Source organism: Colossoma macropomum, unplaced genomic scaffold, assembly GCF_904425465.1.
Source record: "Colossoma macropomum unplaced genomic scaffold, Colossoma_macropomum, whole genome shotgun sequence".
Taxonomy (NCBI): domain Eukaryota; kingdom Metazoa; phylum Chordata; class Actinopteri; order Characiformes; family Serrasalmidae; genus Colossoma; species Colossoma macropomum.
In genome coordinates this window covers 12,220,066-12,235,922 of record NW_023494801.1, presented here as the reverse complement: position 1 = coordinate 12,235,922, position 15,857 = coordinate 12,220,066, and the positions used below count along the sequence as shown (strand labels likewise).

The window sequence follows — 15,857 nt, the reverse complement described above, 5'->3', positions numbered from 1 at the left end:
CCACCTGAACTTGGTTGCAGACCAAGCCAATGAACTGTGGTTCACCAATGAATATTTTTGCTAATTTGGGCCAGGCATCAGTGACTTGATTGGTTAAATTAAAACTGGCACGCATTTAAATTAGTCAGTTGTAAAGAAATACTAGTAAAGTGCAGTTTACAGCCCTGTTGGCAGTTTACAGCCCTGTTGTGCATTACGTTTACTGTCATGGGTTATTTAGCACAAAGTCTGTTGCTAATTATGCACAAAGCTGCAAGCATGAACATCCAGCCAGAGCTAAAAAAATTGGGACACTGTGCAAAATGTACCTAAAAAAGAATAATGTGGAAATCGTTTAAACCCTTTATTGAAAATAGTACAGTAACAACATATTAAGTGTTGAAAGCTTGTCATTGCATTCTGTTTTTTTTAGATTTTGTTCAAACTTTTTTGAAAATGGGGTTGTCTGTTAAAAACTCTGTGGTACACTTTGACTTTAAAAGTCTTCATTTTTAGGTAGCAGTGGGTAGGATTATACATTTTATCAAGAATGTATTTGAAGAAGACATCTGGATTTTTATACCGTGCTTAAATAGATAATCTTTTGGGAGTAAAGGAGACAAATGTGAGGGTAAAAGAGCAATTATATCTCCATGTTAATCCCTGACCACTTGAACAGCACCCATGTGTATTATTTGGTGTATTATTTATTTGTGAAACCAGATGAACCAAATGAAAAAGATACAGTATCTGCAAATCCCACACTCTGGTGCAGCCTAAATGTTCAGGCGATGGCCTTATAGAGTGGTTCTGTACAGTGTTTTACATGTGAATTTTTCCTAGATATATTTCATTTGAAATATACATTAAGCATATTTGAAGCCTGTGTCACTTCATCTCCAGGAGAAACACAGGCAAGCTTTCACCAGGATCTAGCTAAAAAACGCAAGACACGATCTGACAGTGGAGAGAAGCCAGCACAGAGTGAGCTCTCTGAACAGGTGTTGTAAAGATGTCACTACAGTTCTCATTGAGAATGTAATGTGAAAGCACTCTCTCAACTCAGCTGAAAAAAATGCCCCTGTGGATTTTTCTTTTTTGTGAATCCTGTCTTTCTATAGACATTTTCTGAGAGCACTGCGGCTTCTCTGGAGCCCTCCATTCCCACAGAAGAAAACGCCACCTCAAAATCCAGAGGTAAAAGAACACTGTTTCTCTCCCCTTTAAAAATGCCTCCATATGCTCAGAACTGCCTGGGGTGAAAAAAGATTTCTTTGCTTAGTTTTACCTGAAGATGCACTGCAGTTTGAATAAATGGCAAGAAGATCTGGGATTTTAATCAAATTTATTTATTTATTTATTTTGAAGCATCTAGTTTTAAATGTATTGTAATTAAAAAGTATCTTTAATGCTGTTTTTATATTTGTAAAGCATTTTATTATTTTTTATTGATGTTGCCATTGCTTATTATCATTTCTCTGATTTCTCTTATTTTTAATTGTTGTTTTTAATGGTTTATGTTTCTTGTATATACTTCTATATTCTTGCTGCACTTATGTTGGTGTGATCATCATCATTCTTCTTCTTCTTCTTCTTCTTATTATTATTATTATTAATCTTATTATTATTATTATTATTTATAGTTTTTACAAGTGTGCTAAACAATAATTGTAGAGAATCTGGAGAATTTCCTTCTAAAATTTGCAGAACACAGAGCTCACTCAGTAATAGTAGTCCTCTTTGAGCTGATATCACAGTAATGTAATAACAAAATCAGGTAATATAAAGCAGCACCTCAGTTTTTCTTTTTTATGACCTGAAGACACAGCTAACTGCTAAAATGTAGTTCAGTTTGACCCAATACTAAAACAAGCACCATTGTTCAGACCTGTGGTGCCTATCACATATTACTAATGTGAAAGTCTACACAATAATGTTTTGATCTGGGCTACCTGGGGAAATGAAATAGATCCTTTTATTCCATATGAATCAGCCAAACACACACAGATTACATAACTGGACCTCCTCAGGTATCACTAGTTCAAATAGGGCTAATGCTATTGTGTTTATTATGGGGCACAACAAAGCAGTATAGCACAGTATCTCAAACACATTCATAGTAATCAACCTGATAAGATGCAGGCCTTGAGTTCTAGTAGCTAGTTCTAGTAGTCTCTTGAGAAACAGAGAAAACTTTACCTATATCTTTGAAGCATAGAAAAAGCAGTCGGGGTGCATCAAACTAAACAATGTATCTAAAAGTGCAAGGTTCAAAGAATATAAACCATGTGTCATCTTCAGGATTTTTTGAAAGGAGAACAGTATATAGGCACTATAAAATGTGCCTGAGCAATCCAAAGAGGGTAAACCTCATGGAAACCGTAAGAACAGGACAGTATCTCCATCTTCACCAAGTGAGGTATTCCTGTTTGGGTATTGGTTATGCAGGTAGTAAGATAGTTGTCCATTCAACACTATCATAATGCAACTGTTGTTCTACAAAGAATGTAGAACTGTTGGGCTTGGATTACATATTGAGAGGTGAACCCTATAGAGAAGTCAAATCACTGCTTTATTACTGGCCTAGCTGCTTTTGTATTTACCCATATATACAGAAATGTGTGTTCAGTGTCATGATGTAAGATGGCTTCTGGCTTCTTCTGTTTTAGAAACTTGAGGATGTTCCACTGGGAATGGTTAACTGACATGTTTCTGAACTGTTGCCCCAACAATGAACAGTGTTAAAAAACGTTTGCAGCAGTCTCTTAGTTCAATTGTTCTTTTTAATCAGTTCAGAAAAAATCCTGGTTTGTTCTGTTTGTAGGTTTTTTTGGGATTTTTTTGTTCTGATTTCTTAACTTGCTTAAACCAGTATTTTGAAGAGAGTAACTAAAGATCTGAAAAAATCCACAGGTGTTTCTGTCCATCCTTCCACTGTGATAAGACAACACTGTGGGTCTGAAAGGATGTGTAGCTGTCAAGAAGCCCTTACTATAAAAAAGGAAGAAAATTTGCAATTCATATAAAGAAGCTGTTGGTGTTCTTAGAACAATGAACTGACCAACCAGTCCAGACCTCAACATCATTGGATGTTTGGGATTACGTGTATCATCAGAAGTAGAAAATGTGACCAACTTCTAAGACTGAACTTTGGAGCTGTGCAAAACTCCCCCTGAAGATTTCTTTGAAAAGCTGAAAGTAAGTCTCCTGAAAAGAACAGTAACTATAATAAAGGTAATATGTGGGCACATTACATGCTGGAAAAAAAGATACTCTACTTTCTTGTTGTTTTCTGCTTCGTTCCTGATACTGAAAAATAAATGAGATGTAGTTGGAATTTTAATTGACTGGAAATCAAGTGGAGGGTGGTCTCTAACTTTTGCTCAGTAATGTACATGTGGGTATAAATAATACAGCTGCATTTTAATTATAGTTGTGGTTTACATTAATATTATAGGCGCTGGTGCTGAGTGCTGTTGCAAAGTCCCTCTTCAGCTGGAGCTTGAACACAGTTCAGGAGGTGGTAGTATTAGCAGTTAGCTGCAATTTGCTGTCCCATTCCTTCTAGCCATCCCAAAACTGAGCTAAATTACAATCTATAATCTATCCTTAAATTATTAATTCTTGCCTCTACATAACAAAATGATTTTACATTGTATTTGTCACAAAACTGTCAATGTAAAATGTGAATTAAAAGTATGGAGGTTTTATCTGAGTAATAAAAATATCCTGTGTGTGAATACCAGAAAGAGACTCCTCAGGCAAAAATGGAGAACAAGGGCCTGGAATGACAGCTGCAGACCCTGCGTCTGATCGTTGATGAGACAGGTACATCAGTTGTATTTCATTATGGTCTTAGTGATGTTTGGGGTCTTCTCTGTCAGGACTATTGCTTTGAGTTACTGATGCTGACTTCATCTCTGAATAGCCTGTGCATTTTATTTAGTCTTATAGTTCACACACCTTCAGAGCTTAATGGTTAGCTACTGTTGTGAAACTCTGTGGTGGAGCCTTGGAGAAGCACCAGAGTCAATCCTTAAATCTTCATAAATCATGAAAAATGCATTTAGAAGTTACAGTTTTTCCAGGCAGCATTTTTTTCTGGCTGTTTCAGAGTAGTTCTTTGTAAAAGTGTTAATACTAAAAAAAATGAACATATAAAAATTAAATTCTAAGAGGTCAGAATTTAGCTTTTGGCATTAGCTAGATTTCCATCCACAAATTTCATATTAATGTTGGAAATTTAAATGAAAAAACATATTGAAATGGCAAATAAAAAAGAAACAAATAAAAATGCAAACTATAGGTATGAGCCTAAATCACCTTATAACACCTTATAATAACATTAAGCTGTCTGTAATACACTTAAAGTGGGCTGAATTAAAGGGAAATTCCACCAATTTAGAATTGTGCTGTAATACAGAACGGAGCATTTCTCATTAAACCATTCTGAATGCCTTTAAATCTTATTTAAATCTTTACTATTTTATTATGTGTAAATTCTTTTTGAAAAACCTAACATAATAACATGAAACGCAATAAACATTAGAAGGACTGAGTAACTACTAAACTGGGCATGCGCAGTCAGACCACTCAATGGGACACATTAGAACACCGGCTGTAAACATGACAGAAAGCTGCAGTTTTGTTGACTAATGAAAAAACTAAAACGAAATAACGTTGATATTACAGTAAACAGACAAAAGGTGCCTGCTGCCCATTACTGAACATTTCCTGAGACACTTCAGTCTCCAGTGCTGTCTTACGATGTAAAATACACTCATAAAATGCCTCAACAAGATTTCTCTGTCCATATTTCTCAGAAGTGTTGTACGAACATGGCGTTCTCTTGTTTCTCTTGTACAGACTTGGCAGAAAGTCAGCTTAATTCGCATATTTCCAATCATTTTAATTACAATTCAGTTATTCGCTCGAATTTAACTGAGCAGCTCAGCTGGATGAAAGCTGACTGTTGACGCTATTTCTCCTGTCCAGAAGGGGGCAGTGCAGCACTGTGAGTTAATTCAGTTTGTTTTCCTCAACACGAGTGGAGCCAAACACAAACAGCCTGTTTAAGTTCAGCTGAGTTTAGAGGAGCGGTAAAATGACCAGACTGGACCGATTAAATTCATTCCTGTCCGAGCGACTAACGGCGGCGCTAAATGAGATAATATACACGGTAAGCATGACGATGAAGGAGTACGAGGAGGAAACGGCACGGATACGTAAAGAAAACGAGCATCTAAAGGAAATGTTAAAGGTTACAGCCTGCAGCGCTCCAGAAGCCCATCCTGGTAAGATGTGTGATTTTAGAGGCTTAATGTAATAAACTTCTCCTCATTAAAATCATAATAACTGATAATAAATCAATAAATCATAATAAATGATAATAATCATTTTCTGGGCTGATATCTTGGGATCACAACTTAATTATGTTGTGATCTGAAGATAACCAAAGTTGTTTTTTTGATATCACAACTTTCCTGTGATCTCAAGATTATCAAATTGTCTCAAACTTTTGTTATTTTCATATCACAAGATAAATAAGTTGTGATGGTGAGAAAACAAGAGTTGTTATCTTGAGTTCACGAGATAAATAAGTTGTGGTCTTAAGAAACAAGATTTGTTAACTTGAGATCACAAGACAAATAAGTCATGATCTTCTGATAACAGTCCAGAAAAAGTATAACTACCTCATAGCCTCTCTCGACTTTCGTATTGACAAGCATCTAACATAGTTACCTCTATAAGTAAACAGTACTTGAAAACAGCTGAATGGGGACAAATCAGAGGAATCAGAGCCCCAGGGGAGCCAGAATGGACACTGGGGACTGAAGGGAGAAAACTCAGACATAAACACAGAGCAGCCCTCTTACCCTACAGATGCTGGCTTTGAACCAGAGACAAAAAACAATCATCTAAAGGAAATGTTAAAAGTTACAGGATACAGTGTTACAAAAGCAAATCTTGGTAAGATGTCTGATATCAGGAAGTCAATTCAATATTCTTCTCCTCTTTAAGAACCTAATAGCTGGCGGAACATCTGGCTATGTGGGGGACAAATGGTGCAACAAAGTTGTATTGAGCTGTTTTTTTTTATCTTTTGCAGTCATTATCATCATTATAAGTGGTTTAGCTTATTGGTTCGTTTGCTGACCTTAAGGTGACAAGGTCAATTGCTTTCTCAAACATGCAACCTAACCTATTTCCTTCTTGTTAGATGTGGTGGTCTTCTCTTTGCCAAGTGGACAAGAAGACTGCAACTCAAGCTTGGGGCAGAAATCAGAGCCCCAGGAGAGCCAGAATGAACACCAGCAACTGAAGGAAGAAAACTCCTGCATAAAAACAGAGCAGCCCTCTTACCCTACAGATGCTGATTCTGAGACATATGCAACACAGCCAGACTGCACTGTGGAGCCTCTCCAGTGCACCTCGCCCTTAAACGCACAGGCTGTTGACCAAGACATGATACACTATGAGTTGACAGAGATCAAAGTAGAGTCAGCGGACACAGACTCCTATTCAGAAACCACAGATGATATGGACAGCACGGACAGTACAGACAGTACGGACAGTACTGAACAGTGGGATAGGATTTCAGAAAAAAGTGACCAGAGTAGTGTGCACCAAGCATCCAGTCGGTGGCCATGCGCAGTTAAAGGAGCTCGCTTTAAAGAATCTGTCTCGCAAAACAGGCCCATGGAATTTCGACCTGTGTTCAGCATCTCAAATCAGATCTCATGCAATAACAAACAGCATTGTACGAGCAGGCAGTGTGAAATGCACAAGACCATACCTAAATCGAGTCCTGTGTGGAGGTATTTCTCCCTGAAAGAGGGAGACTGCAGTAAGGCGGTGTGTCTCATATGTAAGGCAGTGATATCTCGTGGGATTAAAGAATACACAACGTCTGCGTTGTTACGACATCTCCGTGGGAAACATGGCAAATGCTAATTTTCGTGCTTTCCTTTTAGTTTGCTATGATTCAACTGCAGTTCAGTTGCAGTACACACTGTTAACCTAGTGCCTGTGAGCTCCCATTACTTGTTAGCTATATTAGTACCTTCAGGGCAAATCTGAAGAAGCATACACCAAACACGTCTTGGCTTGAGAGGAAAATTGTGTAAATTTCATTCTTAAAGCGAACCATTACTTGAAGAGCAGTTAAAATGTTTTATTCTCTCATGACCAAAGGTACGTGAACACAAAACTTGCACACTAATAAAAAAAAAAAGCCAAACCATCACTTCAAAGCAACTGTGTTGGACTCTATGGACCACATGGGCCTTTTGTGTCACATTCCCTTCTTGCTGTGTTGATGGTGTTTGAAGCCTAATATGTAGTACTTCAGCTTGTCCATCCTCAAACCAGACACTGAAAATTGCAGGATTTCTTTCACAGTTGTCACTCAACCGCAGATATAATTAGACAATTCTAATTTCAACATCTGGTTTAATGCATACAAAACCCCAAAGTAGAAGTGCTTGTATAGGGCCGCTTTGTCCTTTCATTCACACTTTCAGCATTTCTTGTAATTTCAGACAAACTTTAGAATTGATCCCAAAGTAATAACCATGAGGAATGTGCTGTTTCACTTATAACTTTCACTTATTTCACTTTCACTTATAAGTTGAATAACCTACACAACTATATATATTTTAAAAGTGGAACTTGAGAAATTACCTAGATAGCATGACAAAAGCTATCACTTTAACCTTCCTTTTAAGACATATGCCACTGGGGTAAAATATCTATTTTATTTTAAAATTTATTTAAAACTATTGTAAATTTCCTTTCAGCACTTGTTGAAAGTCTGCAAAACTTAGCTTTTTGGGAGGAGGCCATTTACCCCAATTGTACCATCCTAATTCAGATTCTATTACAGCCATAATTATTCTTTTTATATGACAGGCCAAAAATGTTTGATTTAGCCTGCCAGAAAATTACCCTAACCCCACCCCCAATGAGAATATAATTATATATATATATATATATGTATATGCTTATTAAACTTATACTTCTTTTCGTTTTCAAATTGTATTTTTTAAGTTTTTTAGTAGCAATATGTAGTGTAATGTTATCAAATGCATTTTAAAATCGCAATTTGAACCCTACTTATCTTCTTTATTTGTGTGGTTTTGTCTTTTTGGCCCACAGCGTGCTGTGCAGTACCGCTGTTTGAGTGTTTCTCCTGTCCAGCAGGTGGCAGTATAACCTTCTGTTCATTCAGTTTGTCTTTATCAGTGTTGTGGAGCTAAACATTGTCAGTGTAGCAGTAAGCGAGTGTCAGACTGTGTGAACAGGCCTGTTCAGGAATATCAGTTAAGAGTTTAGAGGAGCGGTAAAATGACCAGACTGGACCGATTAAATTCATTCCTGTCCGAGCGACTAACGGCGGCGCTAAATGAGATAATATACACGGTAAGCATGACGATGAAGGAGTACGAGGAGGAAACCGCACGGATACGTAAAGAAAACGAGCATCTAAAGGAAATGTTAAAGGTTACAGCCTGCAGCGCTCCAGAAGCAAATCCTGGTAAGATGTGTGATTTTAGAGGCTTAATGTAAAAAACTTCTCTTTAAGAACATAATGGCTGACGAGCATCTACCAAAGCTAAGTCTGTATGTAAACAGTATTTGAAAACAGCTGAATGGGGAAAAATAGCACAAACAGTCACGGTTAAGCCTATTTATGAGCTGTTTTTGTTTTTTGCGATGATTACCGTCATTGTAAGATGACTAAATTGTTTTGTCATTTCCTGACGTTAAGATGACGAGGTGAGCTGCTTACCCAAACATGCAGGCTAACTTATTTCACCCCTGTTAGGAGTGGTCAACTCCGCTGTGGTCCCTCCCATTCCTCATGGACAAGAAGACTGTAACACAAACGTGGAGCAGGAATCAGAGGAATCTGAGCCCCAGGAGAGCCAGAATGGACACTGGGGCCTGAAGGGAGAAAACTCAGGCATAAAAACAGAGCAGCCCTCTTACCCTACAGATGCTGGCTTTGAACCAGAGACCAGGCAGACATATGCAACTCAGCCAGACTACACTGTGGAGCCTGTCCAGTGTCCCTCTCTCCTAAACTCACAGGCTGTTGACCAAGAGATGATAGACTACGAATTCCCTGCAAAGATCAAAGTAGAGTCAGGGAACACGCATTCAGCGGACACGACGGACAGTGCAGATGCAAACACGCAGAGCTGGTCTCCGCACAACTGGGATGTCCTTTCAGAAAAAAGTGACCGGGCTAGAGTACAGCAAGCATCCATGCAGCCATGCACCATTGAAAGTGCTCACTCTGCAGAATCTGCCTTCCAAAACAGGCCCATAGAGTTTCGAGCAGCGTTCAGTTACTCAAACCGAATTACCTGCCACAACACACTGCACTGTACCAGCAGACACTGTGAAATGCAGAAGAGGACCATAGCAAAATCTAGTCCTGTGTGGAAGTATTTCTCTCTGAAAGAGGGAGACTGCAGTAAAGCAGTGTGTCTAATGTGCAAGGCAGTGATATCACGTGGTGTTAAAGAGTACACAACTTCAGCACTGTTAAAACACCTCCGTATGAAACATGGGAAATGTTGACGTTCAGGCTTTCCTTTTAGTTTTACTTTTTTTTTGATGCCATTCCTGGATTTAATATTATGTTTTCTTAATCGGACTTCATTCAGTTTCAGACTCAAAACGTGATGATGTGGGTCAAGTCAGGCTCAGAAAGAAAGCTTCTGGTCTCACTAAAGCTCTACTTCAGGACAGGACCCTTTTTACCTCCTATGATTACTGGATTAAAAATAATGTTAGTATTACAAAAATACTTGCACAAAAATATGCTGATCTCTAATTTAAAACGTTTTACTTTACTAATGTACACAATTTCCGCCAGATTGCTTAAAGCTGCGCTATGTAAGGTTTTGTTGTGTTAAAATTGAAAGAAGTGTTGAACATGTACTGAGTCAGGAGAAAAAAACACACTAAGATATAGTTCCTGTGCGCATCTGCAAGTCACCCTGTAAAGACAGATTTCACAAGAATTTTTGTACCAAGTCTTTATGTATTAACACACACACACAGGCTGAAAAAGAAGGTCTGGCTTAATGTTTAGGTCTCAGCTGTAAAACAAACTTTATACTGATGAAGATATGACGAGAATAGTAGATAATTCACTTACATCTCTTTGGCCTTGTTCAGACTGAAAACCAGTTTTTTGCATATCCAGATTGTTTCTTTGAAAAACCACATGAAATCCGATTTGGAGGTGGTTTGAAATGCAAATCCAATCAGTTTTTTACAGATGTGTCTTAGTCTGGATGCTCTGGCAGTTCAGATCGGATTTCAAAGTGCTTATTGCGTCATTCGCAATACGACAACCAGTGACAGTGTCAAATCCAGAGCAACGAAAATGCTGGGATTTAAGTAGAGCGCCAAAAATTCACGCTTAGATCGTTATGTCGTTACATAGCAATGCATGCCGATAGGTTAGTGATGTCTGGACACACAAATCTGATTGGATCACTTTGCAAATAACTGTGCGAACAGTTGTCTCAAAAGATCTGATTTGAGAAACAAATCCAATTTGCCTGCAGTCTGAACACAGACTAACAATACTCTTTTAACACCCTTGCAATCAACAGATTCATCCACTTGGGGAAAAGCTCTGAAGCACAACCAACATTACAAGATCTTATTCTGCATGTTGCATGCAATTCCACATTTCCACCAGATCCCCAGAACTTACGTAGTGCAGCTTTAACAACTCAGTTTGGCCAGTTCTAACTTGGTAGCTATAAGTTTCCATTACTTGTTAGCTACATTAGCCTAGTAGCTCCAAAGCAGAATTAAAAAAGCACCCAATGTCTTGGGTGAACAACTCCAACTTTGGGAAGAAGCAAAAATTTTACATTTGTTTTTAAAGTGCTTTAAAGTGACATACAAAAGCTGCCTTTTGAGGTACGAAGACTGTCACTGTGGTGGTCCCCTTAAGGATACGTCTTCTGTATCATTAGTAAGGGAACATAACTGTACCATATTTTGTTGCAGTTATGCTTTCAAGTTTCATTCACTCCATACACCACGTCTTGGCTCCAGGCTTTTTTTTTATTTTATTTTTTTGCTTAAAACTTAAGTTATTAAAAGATACAAATATTTACCTTTGCCCTGGTAAAGAGGATGTAGTGCGCATTTAAAATTCATTTGTGGTACACAGTTGGACCTCAAGGACCATATTATGTCTTTGAGGGTACGTTTACATTGGGGGACTAAAATTTACCTGGACAGTATATTAGACTAGATGGACTACATTCACTTTATTTATGCAGTCATAATGTTTGGAACCCAACCTGTTCATAGCATGTGGGATTTGTGAGGTGTTCACATCACACAGTGGTCACTCAGGCACAAATATGTTTATTCAGATGTTCAATTTAGGAAATTTAGGAAGATCTAAATTAAAAATGCTGGTCTGGGATTGTTTCTTATCTTCGGTATCTGAGTGAATGCTAATGAGTTAAAGGCTGTATAAAAATAAGTTGTAAGAGCAGCTACTTTATTCTGTACCAAATGCTATGTTACCAGAATTACCTGATGCTAAATGATTATGCTTGAACATTTACTAATTACTTGTGAACTTTAGTTTGGGCTTTCCCTGTTGTTTATACCTACTGTTGAGATGTCATGACCTCCTCAGTTACTATATTTGAATCCAAACTGTGCTAAAAATGATATTTTGTATTTGTGTAGCATTTGCATTGATCAGGTTCGTCTTTGTTAGATATTTTTCTCAAAAAGTCCAGAAATTGTCTGAGGGGGCATGCATAATAGTTTTAATAAAATCCAGAATGTTGCTGGGTACTTTATACTCTCAGTTTCTTCAGGTATATTGGCAGAAGGCATGTCAGGATTTGCTGAGTCGTATATGTTTGCACACAGAGATATGAACTGGGTTTCATCGTGGCTAAAGGTTACAGCAGCCAATGCACTCGTAAGACTGTAACATTAATCCCCGTCTCACTCTCTAAATGGCACAGCCGTCCTTTCTGTCAGCAGGTGATATTGATTCACTTTCACCTGCTTCATTCAGAATGCACACACACAGACTAGTGACCTTATGACTTTATAGACTGACCACTCCTGACTAGGCTGTGCATCTGTGCATGTATTTCACAATTTAAACGTGAATCTGTGGCAATTTCACAGATTTTTCTTTTTTATCATTGACATTTAAACAAAGTCATTCAGTGTTTTGATGTGCCAGCTCAGATTTTTTTTTACAGTGGTGGTGGTAGGAACCAGGAGTCACAGTATTTACAACACAGATATAGCCATTTTATTTACTATTCAAAATGACCAGTGAACCATCTGAGCGTCTTCTGAGTTTTCATTTAACATATTGTTGCTGTCGGAACAAAACATCATATCTCCAAAAAGTAACTTTACAGGAGAAGGAACTGTTCAGGCTATACAAATACACAGAAATGCTGAAATTCGAAAACTGGTGAAATTTAAGGTAATGGTAATGAATTGACATCAGTATCATTGCCAAAGGGATGTAAATCTCTGGCCTTTAAACATTTCAGTGCATAAATCTCAAATTTCAAGTAGTTTATTTTGGCCAGAATTATTTTTAAAAATACTCTAAATACTCACGTGACTAGAAGGTTCCTTTCGTCACCACTGTATAGAAATCCAAGCTGTTAAGTTTCTCTACTATACAGAAATTTGGCAGGAGAATTCCCCTTTAAGTTATAGACTCTGCCAAACAACTGTATAGATGTCCAAATGGCTTCTTAGTGATGATGCAGGCATTTATGTCTTCAGGACATTTTGCCATGGATGATGTATGGCAAAGCTAAGAATTAAATCTGCATCTCAGCTGAAAGAATAATCTACAGTAGTAAACACTGCTTTGACCACATGCTGAGAAGTTAATGATACAGTACTGAGAAAAATAACAGCTGCTTTGAGAAATTTCTTTCATAGTTTTCATTTTCTTAAATGAATCTATGGATTGACAGTATGTTTAATCACACAAGCACTTCCATAATGCAAGCAATTAATGTCATTGTAGGAACAAATATATAATTTTTTCTTTCCCTCATTAAATCAGCAGATCAAGGAGAAATAATTGTTTGTATTATAGACCTAGTCCTTCACTTGACTGGTGCAATTTCAACTGCACAATAAACAGGCTAGTATAGAGACAGCAGAATAGCCATCCTGATGTCTGTCACTGTGTCTGAAATTGCATACTGCAATTGGAAAGAGTTTCCCAAAATACTATTCCAGAAAAATTTGCAAGGGTCCAGCAATATGGGAAATCTGAGCCGATGCCAAGATCCGATACTTTTCATGAACTCATCTCCGGATGCCGTTTACCATCTACCAATACTTTTATGTATAAACATTTTTTATAGTTATAAAATGTAGATCTACCTGGATTAGGATTACAGAGAAATATAACATTTATTTCTGCAGGGTTACAAGTCATCAGTGCTACATAGAAACATTATTATAAAGGTTCTTTAGGACCACTAAGTAAACTGTGCTTTCTGTCATAGATAAGAACAGTTTGCCCGTGCCATTAACCATTTATGCCTTTTAGTGGTTCTATGAGTTGTCTTGGTTCTATATATAGCCATTGCCTTTACTAAAGATCCCTTGAAGGTCTTTTTAAAAGAAGTACTTTCTGGGGAAAATAAAGCATTAAAATCGCCAATGCTATGCAACCAGATTCACAGTAAGCAACAGTTTGGCATCTCTTTGATATTCCAAAAAAGACATTGGAGATGTGGAAATAAAATCATAACAAACTAAAAACTTGCCAGTGTTTGAGTACATGAAGGAAATGTGTGGTGTATATGTGTAGACTAATGAGTAATTCACAAGTTTTATAAACTAGTTGTAGCCAACATCACACGTAGCATCTCATATTGACCTACTGGCCCATGGTCAATAAGGGTCACGGCCCACGACATTACAGACGGCAGTCAGTGCCTCATAGAACACCTCATTCATTTCTGTGCATAACTGTTCCTTTAATCTTTGAGGAGGAATAATAAAAGACCCCAAAATGACCCCCGATTGTTCCTCTTTCATTTACAAGGGCAAGAAATTATACAACTCCGAGCAGTGTGCAATGCATCACGCTTCAACACTAGTAGAAGTAACCACAGCAGCGCACACAATGACACAGCTGCCCGACAAGCCTGGCCCAGCCAGTAACAACAGCAAAGTATTACTGATAATTGCTACCTTGCTGTTTGTATTTTTTAGCATATCAAGATGTGGCAACTACATAGTTCATTTGTTGCATCAACTTTGTCTCATTATGCATCAGGGGTCTCACATCATCTCATGATTTAGTGGTCACAACTGACACTTCCTCAGAACTTACCTTTCGTAGTGAAACCAAGATGTTCATGGGTTTGATGACTTGATAATTTATATGTCGGTTTATATGATTGTTTAAGGTAAGACAACCAGGAAACAATAGCGAGGGATGGAAAAATGTACAGAGGAACGGTACTTACTGAGTCAAAATCTTAATTAAAAGTGGATGTAGCCAAAAATATACTTGAGTGAAATTCAAAAACTCTCTACAGTTAAACATAGTCAAGCAGGTGAAAGTAAAAAGTGAATGTTTTAACAAGTGTTTGTATGATGCAATGGTGTGGTGAGGTGAGGTGACCGATCTGCAGTGCTGGTCCTCACACATAGATGAATTTGCATAGTTGAGAGCAGTTTCATTTTACATTGATATGAATTTGGTTTGATGCTTTAATAAAAAAAAATTAAAATGCACAGGAACTCAAGTGATTGGCAAACAAAACAAAGAGGAAAAAATCATGGCTTTTGAGATTTGTAACAAGTACTTCACAGGTCTAAATGGATATGCAGAGTAAAAAGTATGTTTTATGTTTTTACTCAGCTAAAGAACAAATCTAAGTACTTAAATACTTTGTTGATAAATAGTACAATTTCACCCTGTCTGCGATATTACTTTTTAATGCTGACAATGTTTACAAACACTAGGGGGCAGTGTTGCAGGGTTCTTTCAGAGACCTAAACTGAGAATTCGCAGCACAGCCTGTGTTTTTAATAGAGTAATGTAAACTCAACATGTTCAACTCATACAATCTGCCTCTTTATTTTCATTACTTGGTTAGTTTGAGACTCAATAATAACTTGTGGCTAGCTGTTGTGTTTTTGTCAACAGTATGAAAGTGGACTGTAACTGCAAAGACCACATTTTATATTTATTTTATTCTATCATGTTTGTAAAGACTTCGTGGAAAGCTGACGTGTTGGGAAACCACATTTGACTTGCCTACTTAAAGCCTTGCTCATATGTGCATTAAGCAAAGCATTAGTGCTGGTCTTTTAAATGCAAATAGACAATATAGATTGATGAGTCATACGTGGAAATAAGGGGGAAAATTTGAGCTATTTTCAAATGAGCTTCTTTGGTCAGTATTCCTTTGCTGTAATATTCCTCTTCTTTAAAGGTTTCATATCATGGAAAAACACATTTTCTTCACATCAATAATATATCTAATAATTTGATGTAGTGTAAACATTGTCACTCCCTGGTCCATATATATAAAATGTATGGCAAAAAGGGCCCATTTTAAATAAAATTTATGTGACATCACAAACACCAATGTATTTACATATACCTGCCTACTCGGCCTGTCACTCTTTAGCCCTGCCCATTTTTACTGGAGTATTTTAGCCTGGATTGCTTTTTGAACAGGCACAAAATGGGGCAGCCAATCAAAACAGAGATCATTTACATTTAGAGTCTTTTGCACAGTATCAAAAACAGCTTGTTTAATTCTAAGGAATAAAGAGAGATTGAAAAATGGTCATGTAAAAATGAA

At 37.4% G+C, this 15,857-nt stretch overlaps 2 protein-coding genes across 2 annotated transcripts; both read left to right on the top strand.

Moving 5' to 3' along the window:
• Positions 1-5,028: 5,028 nt before the first annotated feature.
• On the top strand, positions 5,029-7,235 carry LOC118821452. Its single transcript, XM_036590058.1, has 2 exons — positions 5,029-5,273; positions 6,200-7,235. The coding sequence occupies exons 1-2, from the start codon at positions 5,084-5,086 to the stop codon at positions 6,931-6,933; spliced, it is 924 nt and encodes a 307-aa protein (XP_036445951.1). The 5' UTR covers positions 5,029-5,083; the 3' UTR covers positions 6,934-7,235.
• Positions 7,236-8,223: 988 nt separating this feature from the next.
• On the top strand, positions 8,224-9,630 carry LOC118821821. The gene is made up of 2 exons (XM_036590555.1): positions 8,224-8,515; positions 8,807-9,630. The coding sequence occupies exons 1-2, from the start codon at positions 8,326-8,328 to the stop codon at positions 9,565-9,567; spliced, it is 951 nt and encodes a 316-aa protein (XP_036446448.1). The 5' UTR covers positions 8,224-8,325; the 3' UTR covers positions 9,568-9,630.
• The last annotated feature ends 6,227 nt before the right edge of the window (positions 9,631-15,857 follow it).